At 44.4% G+C, this 27,190-nt stretch overlaps 2 protein-coding genes across 5 annotated transcripts in view; one reads left to right on the top strand and one right to left on the bottom strand.

The window, feature by feature from the left end:
- Nucleotides 1-12,577: 12,577 nt before the first annotated feature.
- METTL9 (methyltransferase like 9) overlaps nt 12,578-27,190 on the bottom strand; it is a 48,633-nt gene continuing 34,020 nt past the window's right edge. For 2 of the 3 annotated variants that reach the window (XM_004780027.3, XM_045072724.1), the window contains exon 5: nt 12,578-13,284. In XM_004780027.3, coding sequence (XP_004780084.1) covers nt 13,079-13,284 — 206 coding nt within the window. In that variant the 3' untranslated portion in view covers nt 12,578-13,078. The remainder of the gene's footprint in view (nt 13,285-27,190) is intronic. The other variant, XM_045072725.1, reaches the window with a different exon arrangement.
- Nucleotides 15,415-26,298, top strand: IGSF6 (immunoglobulin superfamily member 6). Of its 2 annotated transcripts, XM_004780025.3 has the most exons (6): nt 15,417-15,552; nt 19,623-19,982; nt 22,620-22,723; nt 23,391-23,438; nt 23,805-23,885; nt 25,267-26,298. In XM_004780025.3, exons 1-6 carry the CDS (start codon nt 15,450-15,452, stop codon nt 25,321-25,323), a joined length of 753 nt encoding a protein of 250 aa, XP_004780082.1. In that variant the 5' UTR covers nt 15,417-15,449; the 3' UTR covers nt 25,324-26,298. The 2 variants fall into 2 exon arrangements, with proteins under 2 accessions (XP_004780083.1, XP_004780082.1); XM_004780026.3 differs by lacking the exon at nt 23,391-23,438 and having other exon boundaries at nt 15,415-15,552.

Genomic DNA, 27,190 nt, shown 5'->3' with positions numbered 1-27,190 from the left:
GTGTCTTGTACAGTTCAATATGCAACACTCTACGATCCATGAATTCCACCCCTGGGCATTTATCCAAGAGAAATTAAAACTTACGTCCACATAAACACTTGAATAGTTTCATTCATAATAGCTAAAAATTGGAAACAACTCAAATGTCCGGGCACAGGGGAAAGGTTAAAAAAATACATGATACAATGAACATCATTCACCAATGAATAGTAAGTTGGACTTCTGCGCCCAGATCTGATGGAAGAAGATAAACCCTCCTGCCTTAAATAATTAGAAAATCGACCAAAATAATGACGCAAAGGCTTTCGGACGTTGGACAAGAGGTAGCCTAAGACTGAGATTCTAAGATAAGGAAAACCGTTGGCATAAAAATATATATTGGTCTCTGCTCTGGGTTCCTGGCATGGAGCTCCCAAAACTGTGGTAAATTCCTACATGGTAAAAGTACTAGGGGAAACTTTTGTTCCCCTGAGGTGACTTTGGGTGGGCTCCAGGTTGGTTCCTGGTCACCAGAAAAACCAAGCCATGATTCTCTAGCCCCACCCCCACCCTCCAGAGAAGAAAGAGGGGCTGAGAATGGTGTTTATAATTGATCATGCCCATGTGAGGAAGCTTCCGTAAAATCCCAACAGTCCAGGGCTTGGGAGCTTTCAGGTGGGTGAACCCATCACCTCAGGAAGGTGACATGCCCCACCACCACAGGGACAGAAGCTCTTGCGCGGGGGACCCTCCCAGACCACATCCTATCTCTTGTCTCTTCATCTAATTATGTATTCATCCATATCCTCCATCGTGTCTCCTCATAAGCTGGTAACAGCGTTTCCCTGAGTTCTGTGAGCTGCTCAAGCAAACGGACCAAACCTGAGGAAGAGGTTGTGGGAACCTCAGATCTGTAGCTGTTAGACCATCGGTTGGGTCCTGACGGGACTGCCTGGAGGCCAGCAACCAGGAAGTCATGGCCAGGTATCAGGAAGGTCAGAGGCCTGGTGGCAGGCCACCGGAAGCCAGATCCCACCAGACTCAGCCAAGATGGCGGCTGCCATGACAGGAACCCCCTGGCCAAATTAGGAAGAAAAATCACAAAAGTCCCAAGTAATGAATATCTCACCCCCAAGTTAACAGCTGTCAATAAAAGATAGAAACCCAACGCTCACATCACGTAGCTCGCTCTCGTGGGCGCGCTCTCTCTCTCTCTCTCTCTCTCTCTCGTTCCCGGCTCTCATATCTCCAGAGTGTGTTTTGCACTTCAATAAACTTTCCTGGCGTGTGAGTCACCCTCGGTGCTGCATGTCGAGTTCATTCTTGTGACAAGACCAAGAAACTTCGGTGACTCTTTCCGGTCTGGGTGGGTCAAGTCCCCAGGGTGCAGGGTCTCCCCAGTTCACTTGGCAACACAGCCACCTCACAGTGAAGTTGTGGGTCACCTGGAGACCTACTGTGTGGAAACCCATTGTGTGGACATCTGGAGGCGCACTACCTGCTCGCTGCCGGAGGTTGCTTCCTTGGAACGGCTCTTAGCGCGGGAATGGTGGGCACGTGGCACATCCCAAGAACGGGGGAAGGGCTGAGGAGACTCTGATTACCCAACAGTCACGTGATCTCTCAAATGCCCCCACCCACCCCCACCCCGCCAACAAGGTCACCAAACCACAGCCCAAATTCAAACAAGCTACCTGGTTTTATGGGGCCCAAAGCTGTTTGTTGTTGTTTTTTCCTAAATAGTTTAAAAAAAAAAAAAAAAAAAACACTATCTCTTGACACTTGGAAATTCCACGTATGAAATTTAAGTGTCAGTGTCCAAAAGCAAATTTTTAGGGGCTCTGGCCAGGCCAGTTCGCACCAGTGTCGTCTGTGGCCACAGAAAATAACTCTCCGTTCGCCAAGCTGCGCCCGTCCCTATATACACAAGAAATGTGGTGTTTGAGAGATGGCTTCAAAAATAATAGGGGAGGAAGGAGGTGGGAGGTGGTGATGGGTCGGCTTGTGGAAACTGAGCGAGGAGTACATGAGGTTCACGACAGTCTTAAGTCTGCTTTTATGTGTGTTTGTTCTTCCGGTCAAGTGGAAGGAGGGACCCCCTCAAAATCTGTTTATGGGGTCAAATCAGGTGAAAACTGGGAGCTTTCACCTGACAGTCAGGTAGCCCATACCCCATCCCAAAGAACGGATGCCACCCTCTTGGGGTATTAACAGGAGCTTGAAGGGAACCCCCATCAAGCCCACCCGCGGTTTCCCGAGAATATTTTATAGGCGCTCAGGCATTCTTCCTTACAGATCTCCCTAGTATTATCTAGCTTGTTAAGGAAATGGATTCTTTAACCTCCAAGGGGACTTCCACAACCAGCTTTGCAAACAATTATGCTCATTTTACTGCCCAGGGCAAAAACAAACTGAAACTTTGGAAACCTGCAAACAGCCAAAGGCACACATTCCAACAGGTTTTAAGGGAAGGGGATCCCAAAGCCTTTGAAGCTGTGTTCTGCCCCACCAATCCCACCCCCGGAGCTGGTACATTCAACTCTCATAATAACTCTTACTGCTTTGGGGTCTTTGGGGCTTTAGGGGAAACTGTGGCCCTTTTTTTCTCCCTTTCCTTTGGCTCAGCTGCCCTGGTCATTGGCCTCATTCACAATTCTCCAGTTTCCCAGACAATGAGGCTTCTTGTGCTTTATTGCCAGCATCTCCCTATTAACTCCACGGAGAGGTATATGATTACTGAAATAGATGCCCCGCTTTCTGCTGCACATAATGTCTTCGTTCCAAGGAAACCCCAGAGCATCACCAGCATGGGATTTGGTTTTAATTAAAAGCCCTTTGGGTCACTCCCTTTCAGGAGATAGGCCAAAAGGATTGAATGGACTGTGCAGGGCAATAATGATTCGGGTTTCTCCATGGACTCCTCCCTTCCCCCCCCCCAAAGGCTCCCCACTGCAGACCGGGGGAAACCAGGCAGGCTGGGGGGCTGCTTTGGTGCAACCTAAAACGCAAACAGCAACAATTTAGCCACAAACCAGAAATGAACGCGGTTTCCTGAGCACCGGGGAGCAAGCATTTGAATGAGCAGGGAGACCAGCCATCCTGGTTTCCTGGGACTGAGGGGTTTTCCTGGGACACGCAGTTCACTTTTACAACAGGAAAAGTCACAGGCAAACCAGGATAAGTTGATCACCCTACAGATGAGAGATATTTCATCCTCTATGAAACTTGCTGAAATGCTTGCAAGGGGACAGTGGTGAGGTTCTCCCAGCGCTGGCACACCCCATCCCACACACAAACCAACAACTCACAATTACATGGAGTTTTACTGTCTGTAAAGCAGCCCCATTTAAGGTCTGTGTATCACGGATCCATAGTTATGGGCCATCCAGATACCAACTTGGAGATTTTCCACACACACACACACACACACACACACCCCAAAAATTACAATTTTCATTGCTATCCATGCAAAGTGGGCTACCTGGTCTGGCTTGCCGAGTACCAGGCTGACTGAAGTGGATTTGGTAGTTGGAATGGCCAGGCTCACAGTGAATACAGAAGTCAAAGGAGTGGTTACTTTCTGGGCTACAGAAATGGAGGCCTGAGCTCCTGCCCCAGCTTCCCCCTTAACTGGAAGACTCTGGACAGTGATAACCCCTTCCTTTCTTCTGGTCTCAGGGGAGCAGAATGGAAGGCGTGGGATTCTGTGGCAAAAGAAGAGGAAGAAAGGTCTCACCGAGCATCTTCCGTGCGCCAGCATCATAGCACTTACTCTCTCCATCGGCCCCAGGCTTTACTTGACTGGGTTTCACAGAGGAGTTCTGTGGGCGCATGAGGTCACACAGCAAGCAAATGACAGAAAGGCGATCCCAGGGCAGGGCTGCCTGACTCCACAGTCGTCCTAATGCCAGCAACCACCGAATGAGAGAGAAGGCAGCACATCCCCCTCTAGATACACTGTGTCCCTGAATCCTTGCAGAACCTTTTTTTTCTTTTTTTAAGGTTTTATTTATTCATTTGTCAGAGAGCGCAAGCGAGTGAGCACAAGCAGGGGTTGCTGCTAGCAGAGGGGGAAGCAGGCAGAGGGAAGCTGAAGCTCCCCGCCCAGCAAGGGGCTGGATGCAGGATTGGATCCCAGGCCCCTGGAAGGACCCCAAAGCAGGTGCTGAACCGACGGAGCCACCCAGGCGTCCCAGACCTTTGAGGCAAATATTACCATGGTTGCTACTTCAGAGAGAAGGAACTAGGTTCCAAGAAGTCAAGATGACCAGCGCAAGGCCCCACAGCTACCGCGTGGAAGGGCCAGTTCCCAAACCCAGAGCCAAAGAGCCAAAGGGTTGACCAGCTTTGCTCCCCAGCCTCCCTACTGAGCACCCGGAACCTAAAACTCCAGGTGGCCGGAGCCCTCTCGGGGACAGGAGGGGACAGGAGCTGCGCTTTGCTAGGGAAGGGCACCCTGTCTGCTCCTGAGCAAGCTCCCTTCACCTCCCGGGCTGGCACTTCCTCCTCCGCACGCCGCGAAGGGCAACAGGCCGTCCCTCACCGAGCCCGTGTCCACATTTTTAAAGTTCATAAATGCATGCCGTGCGCAGTCGGTGCGCAATCCACTTTACCCTGCACTTGCCCGATTCTCGCTCCGCCCAGCTAAGAGGTAATAAACCGAATCTACGTGAAGAACTTGCCTGGGGTAGAAAAGAGGGGAGAACGCAGCCCCGCACGGCCACCGCATAGACTCCCTCCGCGAACCGCAGCTCTATTACCGGTGCCGTCGCTTTGGGGCTCCTACAAACGTTGCCATCACTGCTGGCTTTTGGGGTTTTTTTATTTTTATTATTTTTTTTAATTACTATTAAGTGGGTCCAAAGCCCTTTTCTGGAAATTTCTGCACACACTCCCTCTCGCGGACGCCCCCACCTCCCGGCGCCCTGAAAGCTGCGGCTGCCCCTGGCCCACCCCACCCCCGCTTTCTGTCTCCACTGCCACCCCCCGCCCCGCCGCCCCGCGCACCCCTCGTGCCTCTTCTCCGGGGAGACCCGCGGCGCGCCCCCAGCCCGCGCACCGCCCCCTTCGCTCCCCCCGCGGGGTCCTCGGCGCCCCGGTCCGCCGCGCGCGCGCGTGCGCCTCACCTGCGGTGTCGGCGCGGCCGCTCTGAGTCCCGCGCGCGGGGGGCCGCGGGGCGGGGCCGTAGGGCGCGTCCGGAGCGGCGGGAGCGGTGGGGGCGGCGCCAGCTTGCGGGGGCGTGACCTCCTCCCCGTGGAGACCCCGCCGAGAGCCTCCGGGTCGCAGTCCCCGCCTGGGGGGCGGGGGCTTGCTCTGCCGACCCCCGCAGTGCCAGGGACGGACGGACAGAATGCACGCCGCCGGGCCCCTCGCTGAGATCGCGGACGGGGGGGGGGGGGAGAGCAGAGGACAGAGAGCCCCCCCCGCCCCCCAGTTGCAACGTAGGGACTTTATTCGGATCCGGATGCAAACGGACTGTTAAAAAATTATAAAGACAGTTGGGGCAGTGTGGTCACTGGACCGGCAAAAGGATACTTTTTTTTTTTTTTTAAGATTTTATTTATTTACTTGACAGAGACCACAAGCAGGCAGAGAGAGAGGAGGAAGCAGGCTCCCCGCTGAGCAGAGAGCCCCATGGGGGACTCGATCTCAGGACCCTGGGATCATGACCTGAGCCGAAGGCAGCGGCTTAACCCACTGAGCCACCCAGGCGCCCCAAGGTTACGTTTTTTTAGGTGTGAGTGTTGTAATGTGGTTCTCTTCAAAGTCCTTATCTTTTGTAGATGTGTGTCTGCAAAACGGAAACGTGATGTCTGGGATTTGCTTGGAAGTTAAGGGGACCACAGAGTAAGCAGGAGCCTGGGCGAATCAGAACCGGGCCATGTGTGGATAATTGTTGAAACCAGTGAAGAGGGGGTAATTATTACCTTTCTTCCTTTATGTGTTTGGGATTTTTCCATAATGAAAAGTTTTTGTTTTTTGTTTTTTGTTTTAATAATAAGAGCTGTAAATATGTTCAGACCGGTTGGTCCTTACATGTGACCTGATTCATCTGAAGGAAAAAAAAATCTTCCCAAGTAAAAAAGGCTCGTGCCCCAAAATAGTCACTGCCCCAGCATTACATATATACACACACAGCAAATGGTGGTAGAAAAAGACCCAGTGTAAGTGTACACCAATAAGGTAATAGTTACATCAACTGTGATACAGCAATTCTATGAAATACATAGTCATGGGGTGCCTGGGTGGCTCAGTGGGTTAAAGCCTCTGCCTTCGGCTCGGGTCATGATCCCAGGGTCCTGGGATCAAGCCCCGCATCGGGCTCTCTGCTCAGCAGGGAGCCTGCTTCCTCCTCTCTCTCTGCCTGTCTCGTTGCCTCCTTGTGATCTATGTCAAATAAATAAATAATCTTTAAAAAAGAAATACATAGTCATTAAAACGGGCATTAACAAAGACCATGTAATAGTAACACATGGAAATGATTTTAGAACCCAAAAAAGTCAAATATTAAGTAATACACTTTTATTAAACTTGGAAGGGAGTGGGTTGTTGTGCTAAGGTTTGCATGGTGGAATAATGCATTACTTTTACCTCTTTTCTAGTGAAAATAGAACTGTGAACTCTAGAGATTTCCTTGCAGTCTTTTATATTTAATGAAACACATCTCAATATCCAAACTTTTTAAAATAGCTAAAATGCCTGATGCTGGCGTTATTTTGTCAGTGGCAGAATTAGAAATTCTCTTCCGAAATGACCACCTGTACTGTTCTGTTGCTCATCTGGCCAATATTTATGTAATACCAGTGTTCAATGTTTTCAGAAAAAATTCTTTTATCCCCAGCTCTTGGTTTAATCCTTTAAAGAAGTAGCTTACTCACAAGCCTTAAACGATGGGAAATGTCTTCCATCCTTTGTCAACGTTTGATTTAGAAAACAGGTGTCCAGGAGTTTCACAGGATCCATTCCGGAAGGATAAAAGCATCTTTTCCCTTTTACATTGTTTAATGTCAAAAGTTTATAAATATGTGTGTGTACATATGTGTGTAGATGAAGTCTGAAAGTGCATATACTAAAATGTTCCTACTGGTTCTGTCAGGGTTGAAGCTAGGTGGAGTTTATTTACACTTTCTTCTTTTCACCTGTCTGTGGTTTCTACTTTGTCTATAACAAACATGTTACTTACAATGCAAAAGCCACCAGGCTTTATGATCAATCACAGCCACTTTACAAATAAAAACAAGGTGGCAGGGGTGCGTGGCTGGCTTCGTTGGTAAAGCAAAGTTGGTAAAGTGACTCTTGACCTTGGAGTTTTGAGTTAAGACCCAGGCTGGGTATAGAACTTACATTTAAAAAAATAATAAAAATTTATTTTTTCAAATTAAGAAAAGTGGCAAAATCAAGTGTAGGAAAACCTGTTTTGTTCTGTTGAGTATAAAAAGGACTGACAATGTATTCTCAACCAACTCAACTCTACCATTTGAAAAATGTTGAGGGTTCAAGGGCATTTAAAGCCCATATTCTGAAAACAATACAAAATACAATATTCTGTGTTGACTCCTAAACAGGATATAAGAAAACAACATTTAGGCATTGTACCTGCTCTTAATTATTTTCCAGAACTTAAGAGTGCAGGTGTATAAGGCATTCCAGTTTTCCATGGTCATTTTTTGAGGGGGGGTGGATCTTTTCATTTTTTTACAAGTATTCAAAATGATTTTTAAACAGTTTTGTAACAAAAAGTGTATTTTAGTTCATGGGACAACAGCATACTGACTCTAAAATCCAGAGGGAAATCTTAAGTTCTAGTTATGTAACAGGACTCTTCTATTTCTCCAATAGTATAAAATGTCATAGCTAAAAAGAAATCCTTTGGTATCCGTGAGCACAGATTCCAGTTCAGTAATAGCAATATAAATAGCAAGCCACAAAGCACAAATTACTAGTAAGTGAAACCCAGTGCCATGCAAGTTGTGCTATAACAACAAATCGTTAGGGAATCCAAATTAAACCCGCAATGAGATAGCACCTCACATCCATTAGGATGGCTGCTATGAGGATACACAGGAATGAACAAGCATTTGCAAGAATGTGGAGAAGTTGCAACCCCTGTGCCGTGCCCTGTGCCGAGTTAGGAGTGTAAATGGTACAGTGGAAAACAGTATGGCAATTCCTAAAAGATGAAACACGGAATTCCCGTATGATCCAGCAACCCCGCTTCTGAGCATATACTCCAAAGAAGTGAAAAGGCGGGGCTCTGGGGCGCCTGGGTGGCTTAGTGGGTTAAAGCCTCTGCGTTCTGCTCAGGTCATGATCTCAGGGTCCTGGCTTCGAGCCCCGAATCAGGCTCTCTTCTCAGTAGGGGGCCTGCTTCCTGCCCCCACTTCCCCTCTGCCTACCTTTCTGCCTACTTGTGATCTCTGTGTGTCTAAAAAATAAAGAAGTGAAAACGCTTCTCTTGACAAGCACTGAGTCGAGATGGAACCGCTGAATCCCTATATCGTACACCTGAAACTAATACAACACTGTACGCTAACTATACTGCAATTTCAAAAAATTTTAAAAAGAAGTGAAAGCAGTGCCTTATGTTTTTGTACAGCCATGTTCACAGCAGCCTTATTCACAATGACAAAAAGGCAGATGTAACACAGGTATCCATTAATAGGGGAACAGATTAGCAACCTGTGGTGTAGACGTATATACACAGGGGAGTCTTTTTTGCCTTAAAAATGGAAGAAATTTGGGCGCCTGGGTGGCTCAGTGGGTTGAGCCGCTGCCTTCGGCTCAGGTCATGATCTCGGGGTCCTGGAATCAAGTCCCGCATCGGGCTCTCTGTTCAGCAGGGAGCCTGCTTTCTCCTCTCTCTCTCTGCCTTCCTCTCTGCCTACTTGTGATCTCTGTCTGTCAAATAAATAAATAAAATCTTAAAAAAAAAAATGGAAGAAATTTTGACACAGGCTACCACGTGGATGAACCTTAGAATATTACACTGAGTGAAATCATTCCGTCACTAAAGGACAGATACTGTACGATTCCACATATATGAAGAACGTAAAGTAGGCAAATTCATAGAAAGCAGAATGGTGGCTTTCAGGGGCTAGAGGAAGGGGGAATGGGAAGGACTTAATGGGCGCAGAGTTTCGGTTTTACAAGATGAAGAGTGCTAAAGCTAGGTGGTGATGGTTGCACAGTATGAATGTACTAAATACCACTAACAGTACAAAAAGATGGTTAAGGTGGTAAATTTTGTTATGCGTGTTTTACCACAACTTAAAAAATTTGGAAGACATATAATGGTGTCAGGTCAATGAACACTAATAATTTTTATTTGTTTATTTGAGAGCAAGAGAGAGTGAGCGAGCGAGAGCACAAGGCGGGTGAAGGGCAGAGAGAGAAACAGACTCCCCGCTGAGCAGAGAGCCTGATAAGGCACTTGATCCCCAAACTGTGGGATCATGACCTGAGCCGAAGGCAGATGCCCCAACCAATTGAGTCATCCAGTTGCCCCTAATAATTTTTAAAGTAAGCAACTAAAGTGAGATATGGTATCCTGATTGGCTCCTAAAACAGAAAAAGCTCATGAATGGGAAAACGGACAAAATCCCAGTACTGTCGTTTACTTTATAGATCAATGCTAATTTCTTAATGTTGATGAACACACCGAGGCTACATAAAGTGTCAACATTTGGAAAGGAGGTAAAAGGTGTACGGGAACTCTGTACTAACGCTGCAAGATTTCTCTAAACCTAACATTATACGAAAATAATAAATAAAAATTCATTTAAAAATAAATTTTAAAAAGCAAGTGACAACTTAAAAGTTTGAATTAATTCCTACCTAGACGACAAAGACAACACAAATCTATTAGAATTGATAAAGGAAGCAGCAAAACGCGAATACCTATACATAGCTACAGTCGATATGAAATTTTAATTTTTATTGTGCCGTTCACTGTTGCCCCATTATTGCCTCATCATCCACTAACTGCAAAAAGGCAGGTTGCTGAATTTTATACCGCAGCAATATTTCCTTAATGATTCTGGGTGTGTATTTTCACTTAGATTACAAACAAATGTTTCTTAGTGTGGGTACAAATGTGAACTTCCTTCTGCCAACTCCTGCCGTTGGATCTTCTAAAGGGGCTGAAGTTCGTGAGCATCCCGTTTCAGGTCAATTCTAAGCCAAGTATGTGCTCCGTGGGTGCCTGGGCCGTGCAAGTCAGACCACTCAGTCCCTACTCGGCACAGGGTCTTCCCTGCACCGGCTAGAAGCAAATTTGGGGGTACACAGCCATCTGCACCAATATGAGGGATCTCTTCAGCCACGGGAAGTTCATATGTGAAGTTGAGTATGTGCTGTAGTTGTTAGAAAAAAAGGATCATGAAACACTTCAGTCGGTAACCAAGTAGTGGGAAGCAATTGATGAAAACATCTTCAGTAACGAGCCTATTGAAACACTGTACTCAGATCTAAGTGAAAAACAAAGCTTTAATCAGAAAGAGGACTTGAGGGGCGCCTGGGTAGCTCAGTGGGTTAAGCCTCTGCCTTCAGCTCAGGTCATGATCCCAGGGTCCTGGGATCAAGCCCCGCATCGGGCTCTCTGCTCAGCGGGGAGCCTGCTTCCCTTCCTCTCTCTCTGCCTGCCTCTCTGCCTACTTGTGATCTCTGTCTGTCAAATAAATAAATAAAATCTTTAAAAAAAAAAAAAAAAAAAAAAGAAAGAGGACTTGAAACAAGTACGTCTCAGTTTATTGCCCAGCCCAGCTTCTTTAAGGGTCAACTGCATAAAAACTGGTTTAAGACATACAGAAAGGCAAAATACACTATTGCTTTTAACCGCTCTGCACAAGTGAGAAGTGACTGAGGGTATTGTACCTTCTTTCCTTCCCTCCTCTGTAACCCGTGGCCCCAAGACTCAAGGGACTCCCGCCACAGGTGCAAAGAACGGTGCATCGCAGGTGCAGTTGGCCTTCCCTTTCCCCATGACCTTCAGGGTCAATGGGTTAATAACTTGCTTTGACCACAAGTAGAGCTCTTCTTAATTTCTCTAGCATAACCTTAAATTTGATATGAAGCACTTACACGAGGAATGGTGCAGACAAGAAGGCAGCTTTATTGTACTTTGGGGAAAAAACACGATTCCATGGGGGGTGGGGGTGGATAAAAGCCATTGACACTCAGTAAGCAACACTGCCACCTAGTGGAGAGGTGACACACCACCAAGACTTCCAAGACCAGGTATCCAATGTGCTAGGATTTGCTGGTTTAAATTTTCATCCTACAACAGAACTGTTAATATATTGGTTTTCTGAGAACCTGGTTTTGAGACAGTATTTGTATCTCTGAAATGCATAAATGGATGTGCTTTCTCTGCTTTTGAGGGGCATAAAAAAGAGATATTTTGTTTTTTTTTTAATAGACCATAAAATTAATTGATTTCAAAATTATGAAACCCTTTGTGGCAACCTGCCTCTTTGAACATCCATCACTCTTGCACTCTTGTTCGACAGTCAAAACAGCAAGATTATGACAGTTTATAAAGAAACAAAACTCAACTGTGTAAGAACTACATTATGTTTATTCATTTCCTCTATTTTCATCATCTAGGGTGCTACTGGAATTCCTGGGGGAAAAAAGCACTAGAATGCACCAATAACAATTTTGCATAAATCACATAACCCAACTCTTCTTATGACAACACAGTAACAGTGGGGGATATCGGTGTGAGGATGTGGGAATGCTGTTCTTAATGAATAATAAAGTGATTCTTCTTGAGGCTTTCATTCTTTATACCCAGGTGTTGCAGTAAATGTGTTGACTTGATGACTTCTATGAGCATATAAATGAGAATATTTAATGAAACACCTGGCTGAAAAAAAGAAAGTCATGAGAATAACATATTGTTAATAACCACAATCTCGAACCCGTCGTCTCTGTTATTACTGAGATTTTAGATTCTGGGTTAAGTGCTCTGCTCTCTTTGGAATATGCACAATGGTTATTGATCTTGCTAATGAGTTCCTCTATTGCAACATTTGTGGGTATATGGTTGGAGGCACTCACGGATTCTAGAATAGAGGAGTCTGACATGGTCTTCATCCGTCCCTATTCTTGGCGAATAAACTCAGTCAAGAGTTTCAGGAAGAACCAGGTTCTGGGAAAGAGGTATGCACGTGTAGAGTAAGAAGTGGAATTAAAACATTTTTAGGCTGCATTTTGTCAGAAGCCACAGATGTATATTTCAATTCTGAGAACCTGAGATTGTCCAGAAAAGCAGAATTCTGAGCATAGGGTGGAAGTGATCACAAAGTCGGAAGCCCGTGTTTTGAATTTCCCAAAGCCAACTTGAAATGGGGACTGGGGAGTGGTCCCTGAAGGACTAGATCTGAATGAAGTTGTTCTTCCTAAGGGTTTGTCTAGACTGCCTAGTTCAGTGCTCACCACAGTTTGCAATATTTCCCCGGCTCCCACCCGGTGGGAAGCCTTTATCATACAGTCCTAACTGCACTTTTCACATAATGCTACTATTTGGGCACCCCTGAAGCCAAAGCAATAAAAGATCCTAGGGGAGCCTTATATTAACTCAAACATGATGCCAGAGTCATCTCCAAAAAAGTTTATTAGCATGATTAAAAACATTTTTTGAATAACAGAAAGAATTTCTAAACATGAAAGAATATCAGTGGCTATACCTTTTATAACCAAATATTTGCAACTGAACAGACAGCTTTATTGCCAGTCTTCACTTTATTAAAAACAATCCATATTTATTGGTTCCATGTGACGTCGTGACTATTGCTTTGACTGGGAATGAGTCCCTACTGTAATGAAGTATAAAAAATATCTTCCGTACTTGGGAGTGTGACCTGTATACTGAGTAAAGAGTTGATAAAAATCCTCAAAGAATTGGGTTTTGTTTTTTTAGAAACATTCCTTTTACACACTACAAAGAAATAATTAGTATTTTGGCTTTTTAAATTCCTACATGATATTTAGAATGGCGGTCCCCAAAGGTCCCCCCTTTCACGTAATCACAAACGCAGACCCTCTTCTGGAGTGTACATTCTCGGGGTGGGCTCTGAAGACTCGGGCCTCCACGTGTCTATACGGGTTTGAGAACAAAGACAGCGTCGTCCAGAACGTAGTAGTCATTGTACATGTCGCCTTCACACAGGTATGGTAATCTGGTGAAAGCTTCGATAACAAAACCAGCTTTTCTGAAAACTTCCGGCAGACTATTCACTTGTTCTTCCCAGTTCTGTCCCTTGATTTCTAAAATTTCTGATGGTTTCTCCCACTTGCCACCTACTAAAACAAATAGAAATATTAAGTTAAATTCTTGAACAGATGAAGGTATTCAAAGAGAGAAAGGAGGAAGAACATTTGCCAGGGGCCTGGTATGTGCCCAGCACGGGGTGCTTCGATGACTCAGCTCCCCGACGCCTCCTGAGGAGGAGGGCGGAGACGAAGTATGAACCCAGAGGGCTGAGGGACTTGTCCAAGCTTGCAAGTGAAGAGCAGAAATGTAACCCTGGGTTTATGTGGATCCAAAGCCCACACTTTTACATTCTCTGACAGAGACTCTCCTGGAGTCTCTGACTCCAGGGGACCAACTGGGTTGTAAGTGTTCATGATTCTGGAGAACTCTGCATGCAACACACAAATACGGAAGCAGAGAGTCACCCACAAAACGTGAAAGGAGGTTTAGGGATAAATGCAGGAGATACGCCCGTAATGCACTGAATGTACTGACGAGACAGGCTGAAAACGGACTAACACAAGTTTTATTTATAAAGACAGATCATCGGTGTATTTTTCAAGGGAAGGTGATGGGATCTACTCCCTAACTTTTCATAACAATTTTATACAAGTTAAGCTCCAAGACCAGAGAGAGGTAGAGATGGAGAATGACTGGATCAGCCTAGCATTTCTTGGCCTAGTGGCTGAAGTCTGTATCCATCATTTCCAAGCCCATGAGTGTCAGATGCCTGTGGAGCAGGGGTAGGGGTGCCTGGATAAGGTCTCCAGGCCTTCAAGTTCACACCAAGCATTGGCTACAGACATATGGACACAAAGATAATGGTATATGTCAATTCTGGCGTGGTTTTAGGTCCTATGCTGTTAAAAAAAAATGCACACATATTAAAAGTATTACTAACTTCAGACAGACGGTAGCTTTCTGTGAGAAAATACATGATCAACAGGTCCCAAGAACACATTCACTACAAGGGAAAGACTTTTCACTCTTCTTGTGGCCCAGCACCTGAACCCTCTTCCTGGAGTCTTGTGGGAGACAAAGCCCGGGGTTCCTGCAGCGAAGGCAGGCACTGGCGCATGACCCAAGCTCAGACACACTCGCCTGAGACATGGAATGAAGAGCAAGTGACCCAGAGAAGTGGGACATGGGCTCCTTCCCCGGGGGGCAGAGCAGTGTCCATGCAACTGCAGCTGGGGCGGCATCAGGTCGTGTGAACAGCTGAGTGTGACCTGTGCCACGGTCCCTAGTGCTGGGCAGCAGCGGTACACCCTTCAGATCAGTTTTGCAGCATAATCTGAGGCGTCTGTCTTTGCTGTAGACCCCACAGGGTTCTCCAGTCCTCCTGTGACTGTGTGAGCTACCCCTGAATCCTTTCAATCAGCCCCCTCTCACTGAAGTCGGCTCGAGTCCATTTCTGCTGCTTCCAGGGAAAAACCCAACTGATGAGGCCTCTGTGGGGCAGGAGAGGGGGTAGGAAGGAACCTCAACGGTGGGTCCACACTTGGTTTCAACAACACATTAACAAGGGGTTACACAAAGCTGACATACAACTAGTTAATATCACCACCATGTTTCCTCACTGTGCCACAGTGTACTATTCACTAATTTTTCTCTTCTCCCTATACATAGACACTCCTTCTACTTCTTCCAACTTTCCAGTGTTACCGGCCCCGCACTGAGCACATAGTAGATCCCCAGGATCATCAACCAAACTACCCCGGAAATTTAAAGTACCAATTGCCTGTCAAACAATACTCTTTCCTGGGAATGGAAAGTGGAAGTCAAAATCTCCCTCAAAACATCTACAAGTTGGGGCGCCTGGGTGGCTCAGTGGGTTAAAGCCTCTGCCTTTGGCTGAGGTCATGACTCAGGGTCCTGGGATCGAGCCCTGGATTGGGCTCTCTGATCAGCAAGGAGCCTGCTTCCTCCTCTCTCTCTGCCTGCCTCTCTGCCTACTTGTGATCTCTCTCTCTCTGTCAAATAAATAAATAAAATCTGGAAAAAAAAAATCTACAAGTCCAAGAAAAAATTTATCATATGAACATTCAGGAATGTGCTCTAGACTAAAATCTCAACTCTAAGTGGTGAAACTGAGTTACAAACAATCTTTTACACAATTTCAAAAAGTTTCAGGTTATGGTTCCTTAATAAGAGTTCCTCTATTCAGTTCTTCTTTTCTAAAGACGCAGGGGAAAAAAGAGCCAACTCTCTTCAAATGCCCAGTGCCCACCATCGCATGCACACACCCGAGATGGAGACCGTGACGGGAGGCAGGATCATTCTCAGCCTGGAAATTGGCCTGATTCTCTTTTATGTCGGTAAGTTTCTTTCTTTCCTCCTCCATTTTATCTAACCAATCCCTACTCCTCACCTAATGCATTTCTATTTAAAGCCCCTGCAGATTAATTTTTAAATGTCTAATGCTATGGAAGTGTTCTTTAACCCCAAGACAAATAGGTAGTAACAGAACAGCTGAGAAGAAGTTTCAGATTAACCTTGACAATTTCCCTTGCTGATTTAGAGAAGAGCACCTCACCAAACAAAGGGGTGGAAAGGTTCTTAAAATTACATGTGCTAGTCATCAACAATGTCGTGTCCACAGAGGCAAATGTGCATTGCACATGACGGGCATACACAATAATTACTGAACATTTTCAAAGAATAAGGTGTCCTGGGGCGCCTAGGTGGCTCAGTGGGTTAAAGCCTCTGCCTTCGGTGCTCGCTTCGGCAGCACATATACTAAAGCCTCTGCCTTCGGCTCAGGTCATGATCTCAAGGTCCTGGGATGGGGCCCTGCCATCAGGCGCTCTGCTCAGCGGGGAGCCTGCCTTCCTCCTCTCTCTCTGCCTGCCTCTCTGCCTACATGTGATCTCTGTGTGTCAAATAAATAAATAAAACCTTAAAAAAAAAAAAAGGAATAAGGTATCTGAAAAGCCAGATTTCTGTAAATTAAAAAGAACCTGTCATTTAAAAAAAAAAAACAAGCTGCCATGATCCTTCCACAGAGCATAACCATCCCATACTAGATATATATGTATTTTTAAAGATTTTATTTATTCGAGAGAGAGAAAGAGAGAGAATGAGAGGGGAGAGGTCAGAGGGGGAAGCAGACTCTGCCGAGAAGGGCTCCTGATGTGGGACTCGATCCCGGGACTCTAGGATCATGACATGGCGCCCCTAGATAAATTTTTAAAATTCTGCCTCTATTGACTTTTTTCTCTATTAAGGAGAGAGCGGTTTTAATCCATCTCATCACAGTTGTAATAAAGCTAATAATCTCAGAGTTGCTCACAAAGTCCACACCACAGAACAGGAAAGGTAGCAAAAGCTCTTCAAATTATTTTTATCTCAGGGCGCCTGAGTGGCTCAGTGGGTTAAGCCTCTGCCTTTGGCTCAGGTCGTGATCTCAGGGTTCTGGGATTGAGCCCCGCGTCGGCTCTCTGCTCAGCGGAGAGCTTGCTTCCCTCTCTCTCTGCCTGCTGCTCTTACTTGTGCTCTCTCTCTCTGTCAAATAAACAAGAAATCTTTAAAAAAAAAATTTTTTTTTTCTCATCTGTAAAGAAATATATAAAAAATGTTAACAATGGTTATTTGGGGATAAAGACTATGGGTGATTTCAGTAATACTCTATTTTTTTTCCTAATCCATATAAATGACTTTTATAAACTATTTTCATTAGTATTATTTTAAAGTAGAATCCTTACCTTTTCAAGATATACTCTGACAGATGTGAAGAGAGAATTATCTGAGATTTACCCTAAAACCACGTGGGAGTGAAGGAGCAGGTTGGGGGGGGTGGAGGAGCGTTGTTTGGGGGGTTGAAGCAAGACAAGACTGGGACAAGCCGGAGACAGTTCACTGTGTGAGCCTGCTGCTTCTGTGCATGCTTGAAGTTCTCCATGTGAAGTGTCAAAAATCAGTTTTCTACTTATTTTCCAGCTTGGATCACAATAAAGTTATTTTTTTCAAAGGGGGCAGTAGAGAGACTCAGGGGAGGGGAGAGAGAATCAAGAGTCAGACGGTTAACGACTGAGCCACCGGGTGGCCAAAGCGATCTTCTTTATTCCTAAGAAGATATACTTTCAAACTTTTCAGAGGGTCCTGCATCGGGGGGGAGGGGGTGGGGGGGAATAAAAAGAATCCTCTAGGATATAAGAATCCTGAAACAGAAATTCTGGCAGGACTAGGCTTGGTGTGGCCCATTATCCAAACTTCTCTCTTTGGCGAAGACGCTGTGTCACCGGTGTGGGGGAGGGGCGGCCATTTCCTCACTGGTCAGGGCTCTCAAAGGAAACTGGTGCGGGCTCTTCTCCCACACTCAGTGCGAACAGTGCAGAAGTCGGAAATGAGTGGAGACATGAAACTCCAAAGTTGCAAATATTTCTTCTTCCCCGGGACTTTAGTTCTCCAAAATTTTTTTTTTTTTTTTTAAAGATTTTATTTATTAATTTGACAGAGAGAAATCACAAGTAGACAGAGAGGCAGCCAGAGAGAGAGAGAGGGAAGCAGGCTCTCTGCCGAGCAGAGAGCCCGATGCGGGACTCGATCCCAGGACTCCGAGATCATGACCTGAGCCGAAGGCAGCGGCTTAACCCACTGAGCCACCCAGGCGCCCCTCCAAAATTTTTTAAAAGTCAGCTTCCCTTTAAGACTGTATGTGAAGAAGGACCCCGACAGAGATGCCGCTGGCGGCTGTTGGATCTTGGCAGGCTCACCTCCATTTGAAACCCCCGTTATATACTGATCATTATAACGTGCAAAGTGTTCGTGCTGCTAAGGGGGCGGCCCCTGAGTAGGAGACGTAAGGCTGTAATTACCGGACCTAGGAGTGAGTCCAATCCCTCAGCAGCAGGTGAGTGAGGAGCCTGCTGGTCCTTCTCCAGGTGACCTTACCCTGTCTTCTGGTCTGTATTTATCAGGTCACTAAAACACTTCTGGCTCATCTCAGACTGTACATATACTAAAATTAAAATGTGGCCAGAATATATTTGCATCACAAATGCCATCATTCTATTTTTAATTTCTCTTCTGTTCTGAATGAAGACTGAAAAAAATCATTAAGTCAAAGAACAAAACAAAACAAAAATCCTTTCTGAAATTCAAGCATCAGACCACTTGGATTACTTTACAGTTTTATTTACAGGAGCCAAGGACAAACTCAGACAAATAAGACCATTTGGAACACATAACCAGGCAGAAGTCAAACTAAAAACTTGCATAAATTCCAATTTGTCTCAACCAATATGATTTTACATAAACCTTCCCTTACCCCAAAAAGGGTTCAGGGCAGTTTCCCCCTCGGAAACACTACAGTGCTTTCCACTTCAGGGACCTGAGGTTAGAAGGTCAAGGTCCAGCCAGCATAACTTGGATAAATCACGCAACAGAGAGAGCACCGGACGGGGTGTCTTGTCCCGGGCCTGCTAACACCCGCTGAGACGCCCACAATTATCCCTAAAATGGGCCCATGACATCATGGGACAGGAGAAGTGGAGGCAGGGCAGCAGCAGAAATAGCTACCTTTTATTAAGTTCTTACTAAGGTTCAGGCGAGTAAGTATTCCTCAGGCATCAGCTGCCTCGCCGAAACCTCCCACTAACTCCACGCTGCATATACATCACCTCTTCACTACCGACCACGGGGCTGGGACCCGAACTCGAGTCTGTGCTCTTTATCACAACACTGTTCATCAAACAAGACAGAAGCTACAAGGGACTACAAAGCAGGATGCTGGTGCCGGGAAGAAATCAGATCTGCTTACGGTGGCATGGCTAACTCATTAGGCCTCTGCTTGGTAACCAAATATGCTGGAGGCTAAGCCAGGGCTGTATTTCCCCAGGTGTGGACCTTGTCTTTTATGTCTCCCATAGGGACAACCAGGCTTACAAAGGGATAATTGTGACCTGCTGTGAATTCCTAGCAATCCCAACCCCCCACAAGGCAAAAAAAGAAAAAAAAAAAAAAATCCCTCACCTCATGAGCTCAGTCAGCAGGGACACTTGCATGAGGTGCTTCGATATCCATTTCCACACTGACCACAGCGCTCCTGCGAGGCCAGGGGTATAGATGAGGAAGCACGCTCAGAGATCAAAGGAAAGCTTGTCAGGACACCAAGAGTCATCGCGGGGACCCCAAATTCCTGACTCCAGATCTGCTGCCCCCTCAAGGAATCAGCACAGCCAACAGCAGGGTAAGGTCAGCGAGTGTGAAGAGTCAGGAAAAGTGAGGGCACTGCTGTCGTACGAGGGTAGTCTTGTCTGTGCTGAGGAAGGCGGAAGAAAACAAAAGGAATCTGGAATTCCCTAGCCCCACAATGTGCTTAAAATAGAAGCACAGGCAAGGGAAGCGAGAAGCCCACTAAACGTGGCTCGTGTGCTTCCTCCCACAGGCGCTGCGCATGACTGTACGGTCCTTGTCCAGCAACGGCCTTACCTCGAAGTGGCCCACACTCAAGGGGCTGTGACCATTCAGTGTTCCTTCTCCTACAACGGGTGCATTTCAGGGCAACCCAAAAGCCTGTGGTTTCGCTATGGTGCGGACCAGCCTGAGAACCTATGCTCGGACGGATGCACTGGCGATGCAGGCAAATTCACAGTGAAGGAAGCCCTGACAGAGGGAGAAGTGTCCCTCACTATAAACAGGGTGGCTCTGAACGACAGCGCCGTCTACATCTGTGGAATCGCCTTCCCCACGTCAAAGCAACCAGGAGCTAAGCGGACCGGAGAAGGGACCACACTGGTCGTAAGAGGTCTGTCAGCTGAGGCTTTGCCCAGCCCTCTAAATGATTACATCACTTAAATGCAGGGATGAAGAAACAGATGCACTAACTCAATACCCTGGCCAGCGAAGGGCGTGGTCTGACACCAGCGGACAGGACGTCGGGGTGGGAGCACTATTCCAATCCCATCTCCCAGCCGCCACAGACACAAAGTCAGGGCTCTCTCTCACTCTGTGTCCAGACTCTACTAGTGCAGGCTGGCCAACAGGTCCTCCTTTTGTGAAGGACAGTGACTGGTAATGTGTCAAGTCCAAAGGGAAACTTGGGATGATTAGTGAGCAGCTTGTTCAGGAACTGGGCTGGCATTGCACCATCTAGAATAAAGCGTAAGTGACCAATAAATTGGATCCAGGAAGAAAAAAAAGGCAGTATGGAGAATAAATATAAATTTGACGAGAAGCCACTGGGGGACCTCTGAACCCACCCATTCTGCATGGCCAGAACAGAAAGGGATGTATGACACAACTTCTTGAGATCTGCTATAACCTATGACAATTTCCTCATTCAAGTGAGGATATTGAACCCAGCTACATCCTACAAATCAAGAAATTAAGGAATTTCGGGGGGGGGGCGCCTGGGTGGCTCAGTGGATTAAGCCTCTGCCTTCGGCTCAGGTCATGATCTCGGGGTCATGGGATCTGGGATCAAGTCCCTCATTGGGCTCTCTGCTTGGCCTGCCTCTCTGCCTACTTGTGATCTCTGTCTGTCAAATAAATTTTAAAAATCTTTAAAAAAAAGAAAAGAAAGAAATTTCAAGAAAAAAGCTTCACATGATTCTGGGGAAAGGAAGAGAAAGGAAATAATACTTGACTTTTTTTGGATCTCTTCTGTTAAAAAGGACTCTGGTATGATGAACACTGAAATCATTAAAACACTAACTCAAAATCAAACAGCGCTACCATTTTAAAACAGGACTTTAGGGACCCGAGATCATCCTGTATTTTAATTCCTGCTTGGGTTTTTGGTACCGCTTTGTTATTTAGCCTTAGTTTAGCCTCACCTGTAAGATAAATTATAAGTGAGTTAATACACATAAAACACTTTTGAGGATGCCTGGCTTATAGCAAGTATGCTTAAATAAATGTCAGCTACAGATATTAGAACAAATATACAACAACTTTGGAGACTTGTATTAGTCTACAAAAAAAGTCAGCCAAAACTAAAAATAGTTTGTAAAGAGATGAAAGGTCTCAAAACTGCAAGTTCATGTGAAGACAGATTCTTCTCTAAGAACAGAAATGGAAGTATAACTAAGAGCGATTTCCTGCCTCTTCGACAGGGCTCCAAATTTAGCACTTGAAACTTTTTTTTAAAGATTTGATTTATTTATTTGACAGACAGAGATCACAAGTAGGCAGAGAGGCAGGCAGAGAGAAAGAGGGAAGCAGGCTCCTCACTGAGCAGAGAGCCGGATGAGGGGCTCGATCCCAGGACCCTGAGATCATGACCTGAGCAGAAGGCAGAGGCTTAACTCACTGAGCCACCCAGGCGCCCCTAGCACTTGAAACTTTTAAAAAAAATTTTACAGAGGTGGTTAATCTGTTACAAAAATGTACGCTGTACAAACTGAGTTCACAGGATGAATATCTATGGGCTATTTCGCTGGATAGTACAGATTGTTCAGATAATAATTACATTTCTAATTATATTTTGTGCTTCAAATAATCAGGTAATTGAAGACAACACATGCTGCTCTATCCCCACCAAGAGCACGGGACACTTGCCGCAAGGAGGGAGAAATTCAGAATGTGAATATAGATTCAATAATTCTACTTCCAAAACTTTATTAGAAAAGAAGGCACACGTTTAACAGTGCTTGTCATTTAAGGGTGTAGTAGGCCCTGAGATTCTTAACATAGGGGCTTCTCAGCTCCTTGTACGGAATGCACTATTCAGCTATGTATACGAAACAGTTCAAAGTTATAAATGCCAGCATTCACAAACCCATGGCAAAAATATCCTCACTCCATGAACAGACTGTTGGTGATCCTTGTACACTATTTCTACCAAAGGAATTTTAAATGCCCTTGCACAAACTGTCCTAAAATGTTTATCTAACTTCAAATAATGTTTTATAAAAAATGATTCTTAGTATTATGGCAAGTAATTAATTGAATTGAATTTTTTTTTTTTTAGTTTTCAAAAGAAGTAACAATTTTAGTATATTTAGTATATTTAGAGAAATGATGAATGGGTTTCAGTTCTATCACATCCTTGAGGGTCTTCTGAATCAGGAGACCCTGAATAAATTTTTAAATGACTAGCCAAGGGGCGCCTGGGTGGCTCAGTGGGTTAAAGCCTCTGCCTTCGGCTCAGGTCATGATCTCAGGGTCCTGGGATAGAGTCCCGCATCAGGCTCTCTGCTCAGCAGGGAGCCTGCTTCCCCATCTCTCTCTCTGCCTGCCTCTCTGCCTACTTGTGACCTCTGTCTGTCAAATAAATAAATAAAATCTTTTTAAAAATAAATAAACAGACAAATGCCTAGCCAAGCAGAGCAGCTCACATATCGCCTCTAATACTCGAGTTCCGGTTGCATTTCACGCATGTATTTGCAATAATATGTTTCAATAATGACTGTGGCTCTTTCTGTTTTTGTAATTAACAAAGAAATGAAGGAACTACACAGACTACACAGCCTCCTGGTAGCCATCCTATCACTGCTCTCTATCTACATTATTGGTGCACTCGTGATCTTCATAATCCTCTCCAAAGTAAGTCCAATTTCCTTGCACTAGATGTCCCTATAGCCTGGAATATTATCCTAAATAACTTCCATCTCTCCACATGTGAGCCTCAGAAACAGCTCACCTAGTTAACAACCTCCTCTACATCTGAGGAAACACCACCTGCAGGAACAGTCTACAGAAGTGTAACTTCTCATCACTGAAAGTTTTACTAACCAGAGTACAAAACTTGCAATGCTTTCTCTTTAAAACCAGTCATATGAGAGTAAGAAATCCTTCTCTATAACTATCTTATATGCGATCTTTCCACTGGGAAGCATTACTGTTAACTATAAAAGGCCTATGAACAGCCTTTAAGAGCAAAAAGGGGTTAACAAAGAGATGAGAAGCTGCCTTAAAATATCTGTAAAAGGCCTAAAGTTCTTGGGAAGGAGTATCTTCTGGCTGTTCACAGGGTATAAGAGGGGGTACATATATGCTATATTAGGATCATGACACAGCCTAGAATCAACATCAATATGAATTGTTATTTTATTAATATAATAAAAGCATCTCAGAAATTACATAGACATTAACTCTTACTGTATATCATTTAAATGTTGAATTAGTTTAACCTTAATATGGTAGAAGATATCTGCCACAACGGTTTTGAGTACATAAAATGTCTTATAAGACTTTCCTTTTTTCTTGACAGTCAAAATCTAACTCTTTAAGAAACAAAGAAACCGAAGATTCACAAAAGGTACAGCCCAACGCTTGTATCTTTTAAACGGTGGCTAGTTGTAATGATTTCAAACCTGAAATAATGAAAAAATTACAGAGAACATCATGGTAACTTTCAACCATAGATACCATTTCTTATTACTGAGAAACTCAAGGATAATCTCAAGTGGTAGACTATGATTTAAATGTGATCATTCTGAGCCACTAACCCTACCGAACATACTCAGACTACAAGTTAATGGTGAGTGTAGATGTGCTGGGGGGTGGGGGCAGGCCATCACTCTGACTGGTGGCAGTAAAGAAAGACAAAGCTCAGATGTGTATGCAATAATCACTCTTCTAGTCCTAAGAGAGACAGGCGTTTTGTTCTCATTTCTGTTTACAGAAGAAGAGCGCCCGGCGTATTTTTCAGGAAATTGCTCAAGAACTATATAGTAAGAGACACGTGGAAAGAAGACAGCAACCTGTAAGTGTAAAATATCAAGGAGACGTAATGCAGACACAAAGCATGTTGACTGGAAAAGCTAAGCCGCCAGCGAGCCATCAGTCATCATGTTTTCCTCTAGAGGAGTCTGAAAGAGACTTTCACACAGAATGCATTTTTATATAGAACCTGTTTCAATACATAACAAAGGACATCTGAAACAATATTAAATAGAGACCACGCTGGCATCTTAGCAACATGGAATCTTTCAGAAACACATTGCATAGAGGCAACATTTTCAATTCAGACAAGGAGGCTTTTGTGGATTAAAAGATCCTTGCACAGTACCTTGCATGCAGTAGTGGGCAGTAAGGAAATGCTGCAAACAACTGCGGGTCACGTTATACAGAACACATCACTTATTGCTACTACGGCAGAATTAAATTCACAGCAGAAAAGAGTAACTAATTAAAATAAAAATCAAGTCTTTCTCAGTCTTTGGGGTTACAGTGGCAGGAAGAATGCATTCACATTATCTGTAACATACCTGACAGTGTCTCTTTAAAGTCCTATATAACAGGTTTTCCAAACAAGATGCTGTTTTAGTGCTAGTGGAACAGATACTAAAGTTCCCGTCATGCACAATCGGGCTGCTCAGATTTAAATTAAGATGTATACAATATAATGAACGTATACACAACTAAGGATTTTTCTTAAATAGCTGCCAAGAGGGCAAGCGTTACAAGTGACTGATATGAGGTCTTCTTCTTTTTTAATCCAACTTTTAAAAAGGATCTTCATCCGGGAAAGAGTGTGGTTTCTGGAGTCATTTCATAGTTCAGCGTGTATATACATACACAAAGAAAAGGTCTCCTCACCTAAGATAGCACTCTGCATAATTAAAGATGCCTGTTCACTCTTTCCTTACTGAGGCCAGAGCATCTTTTTCTGCAAACATACAAAGATAAGTGTCTTGAAGACAAGTCTAGAAGTAAGTACTATTATGTAACCCAGGACTCTCCCAGCAGCATCTCAACAAGAAAACTAATTTTCAACAGAGCACAGAGGCCCATGTTATTTTGCACTGTGAGGCTAGAGAGAGCAAATCCCAGACTGAAAACACTGCAGGCCAAATAATCCTTTGTTTCAACAACAATATAGACAACAAAAATGCAATGAATGGAATCTTAATATACTTATTAAAATATAATAATAGAAAAATGCTCTAAGAAAAGAAGAGAAAAGTAATTTGCAGTGCCCACATCTTACTCTAAATGCAAAAAGAACAGTAACTGCACCATTAAGATTACTGGAGGCTGCTTAGGACACATAATGCAAGAGGGCATGTTAATTAATATGTTGCTTGCCATGGGGCATCACTGGTTATATAGCCTTAAATATGGCTTGTCATTTACTATTGCAGGAGAAAGGCAACGCTTACGAAAACAGAAGAGTGCTTTCCAACTATGAAAGACCATAGAAATGCTTTGATTTTCAAGTAAGTCACTGAAAATCCAAATCCAGAAGTTATGGCACTTTTAATGGACATACGCCCATCAGGGCTTTAAAAAAACGATCAAAGGTCAATGGAAAAAACAATTCTCTACAAGGAAGGATGTACAAGGAAATTATCACTAACAGTAATTACCAAGATACTAAAACCCTACCAAATACAACTGAAAAATACTTTCCTAACTTGCCAGAATTCTGAGTAGTCTAACATTTAAAAAATTGCCATTTTCCTAACATATTCCTATATATGTGTCATTTGACATGTGAGGTACATGAGGACTGCTACCCTGAAAATCAGACGTCACATCCCGTGCTTCTGCCTTGGGTGCAAGAATTGCCTTTATGGTTGAGAAGTGATGGGCCCACGAGACTAAGACGGGAGGCGGGGAAGAAGAAAGGGAAGTGCCAAAATTTGAGTTTAAAAAAAAAAAAAAAGGGAAGACGAAAAACCATCTTGCAAAGTACCTTGGCGTGAATACTGTTCTTCTGGCATTGCCACCGGGCAACCGTCGAGTGCACATTTTCCTGCCTGCGTATGCAAAAGGACTTACGTCATGCTCCCAGCAAAAAGTGAAAAAACAGAGTAAGAATAGGATAGCTAAAATAGAGAGGATCTGACACAGGAGGTTAAACAGACAACCTCAGAACCTCAGAACACAGACGCCCCAGCCAACTCTAGATGTCAGTGTTGTGCTAAACAACAGCACCAGGGAAGCAGTGGGCAAGGCACCGTGCTTGCCTGTGCCTTTACAATATTGATTTTTAATGGACTTAGGAGGGGAATGTCAGCTAAGAGGTGAGGCCGGCAAGGGTGTCTATGGAATCATCACCAGCTCGGTGAGAAAACAAACTATGGATCGTTCTTTGAAAGCTACCTCATTGTAAAAATGTATTTAAAGTACCCACAAGTGTGCATTCATTATTAAAAATTAACTACAACCTATTTTTATTTCATTAAAATTTTTTTTTATTAAATTAAGACACCTCCTATTAAATGAGGTGAATTCGGTGCGGGGGGGTGGCTGTGCCTGGGTGGCTCTGTCATTGACCTTCTGCCTTCAGCTCAGGGTCATGATCCCAGGGTCCTGGGATCGAGCCCCATATTGGGCTCCCTGCTTGGCGGGGAAGCCTGCTTCTGTTGCCTTTCTCATTGTGTCTCTCTCTGTCAAATAAGTAAATAAAATCTTTTAAAAAATAAATAAATAAATGAGGTAAATTCTATGTTTAAAACCCAAGCAGAATTTTAAAATATTTTAAGATCCCTGTGAACATGTCTGGCAGTGATGGCAGTAGTAACATGTGTTATTACATGTGCTCAGAAAAAACGGGAAGGGGGGCAGCATGTCAACTCCTTTTATTTGTGTGAGTGCCTATGTGGTGCATTCGTGTGTGCTGGGTATAGTGTATGTGTATATATGTACGTGCATACATGTGCATATATGCATATATGTGTAACTGACACACAAAAGTAGAAATTAAACAATTGGCTTAAAAAGTCATAGAAAGAGAAATGTTCATGTTTCTTCCTATAATTCAAAGTCAACGGTCTTGTGTTCTCTGGGTATACAGCTCTATTCTGAGACTGCTGGCTTGGATGAAATAAATGAATTTCTATACTAGATGGCCAAAAAAAGTAAGCACTAACTACCCAGGTAAATGGAAAGTGTTAGATTAGATCATTTACTTTTCATTTCTGGGAGTCATTACACTTTGGTATTCCCAGGGCTGAAAATACAGTGTTCTTTGTGTAACTTAACTAGCCGATAAAATCCCTGAGATAAATCAGTATTTGATTTAGAATAAGCCTTACCCAACGCAACAAGGACGGTGTTCCC

Source organism: Mustela putorius, unplaced genomic scaffold, assembly GCF_011764305.1.
Source record: "Mustela putorius furo isolate JIRA1106 unplaced genomic scaffold, ASM1176430v1.1 tig00004041_pilon_pilon_pilon, whole genome shotgun sequence".
NCBI lineage: Eukaryota > Metazoa > Chordata > Mammalia > Carnivora > Mustelidae > Mustela > Mustela putorius.
This window is presented reverse-complemented; position numbering and strand designations above follow the sequence as displayed.

Coding starts and splice junctions, on each gene's coding strand:
- IGSF6 (XM_004780025.3), top strand. CDS start 15,450: ATGCCCAGTGCCCACCATCGCATGCACACACCCGAGATGGAGACCGTG. Junction 15,553..19,622: donor CCTGATTCTCTTTTATGTCG/GTAAGTTTCTTT, acceptor TTCCTCCCACAG/GCGCTGCGCATGACTGTACG. Junction 22,724..23,390: donor TCTTCATAATCCTCTCCAAA/GTAAGTCCAATT, acceptor TTTTCTTGACAG/TCAAAATCTAACTCTTTAAG.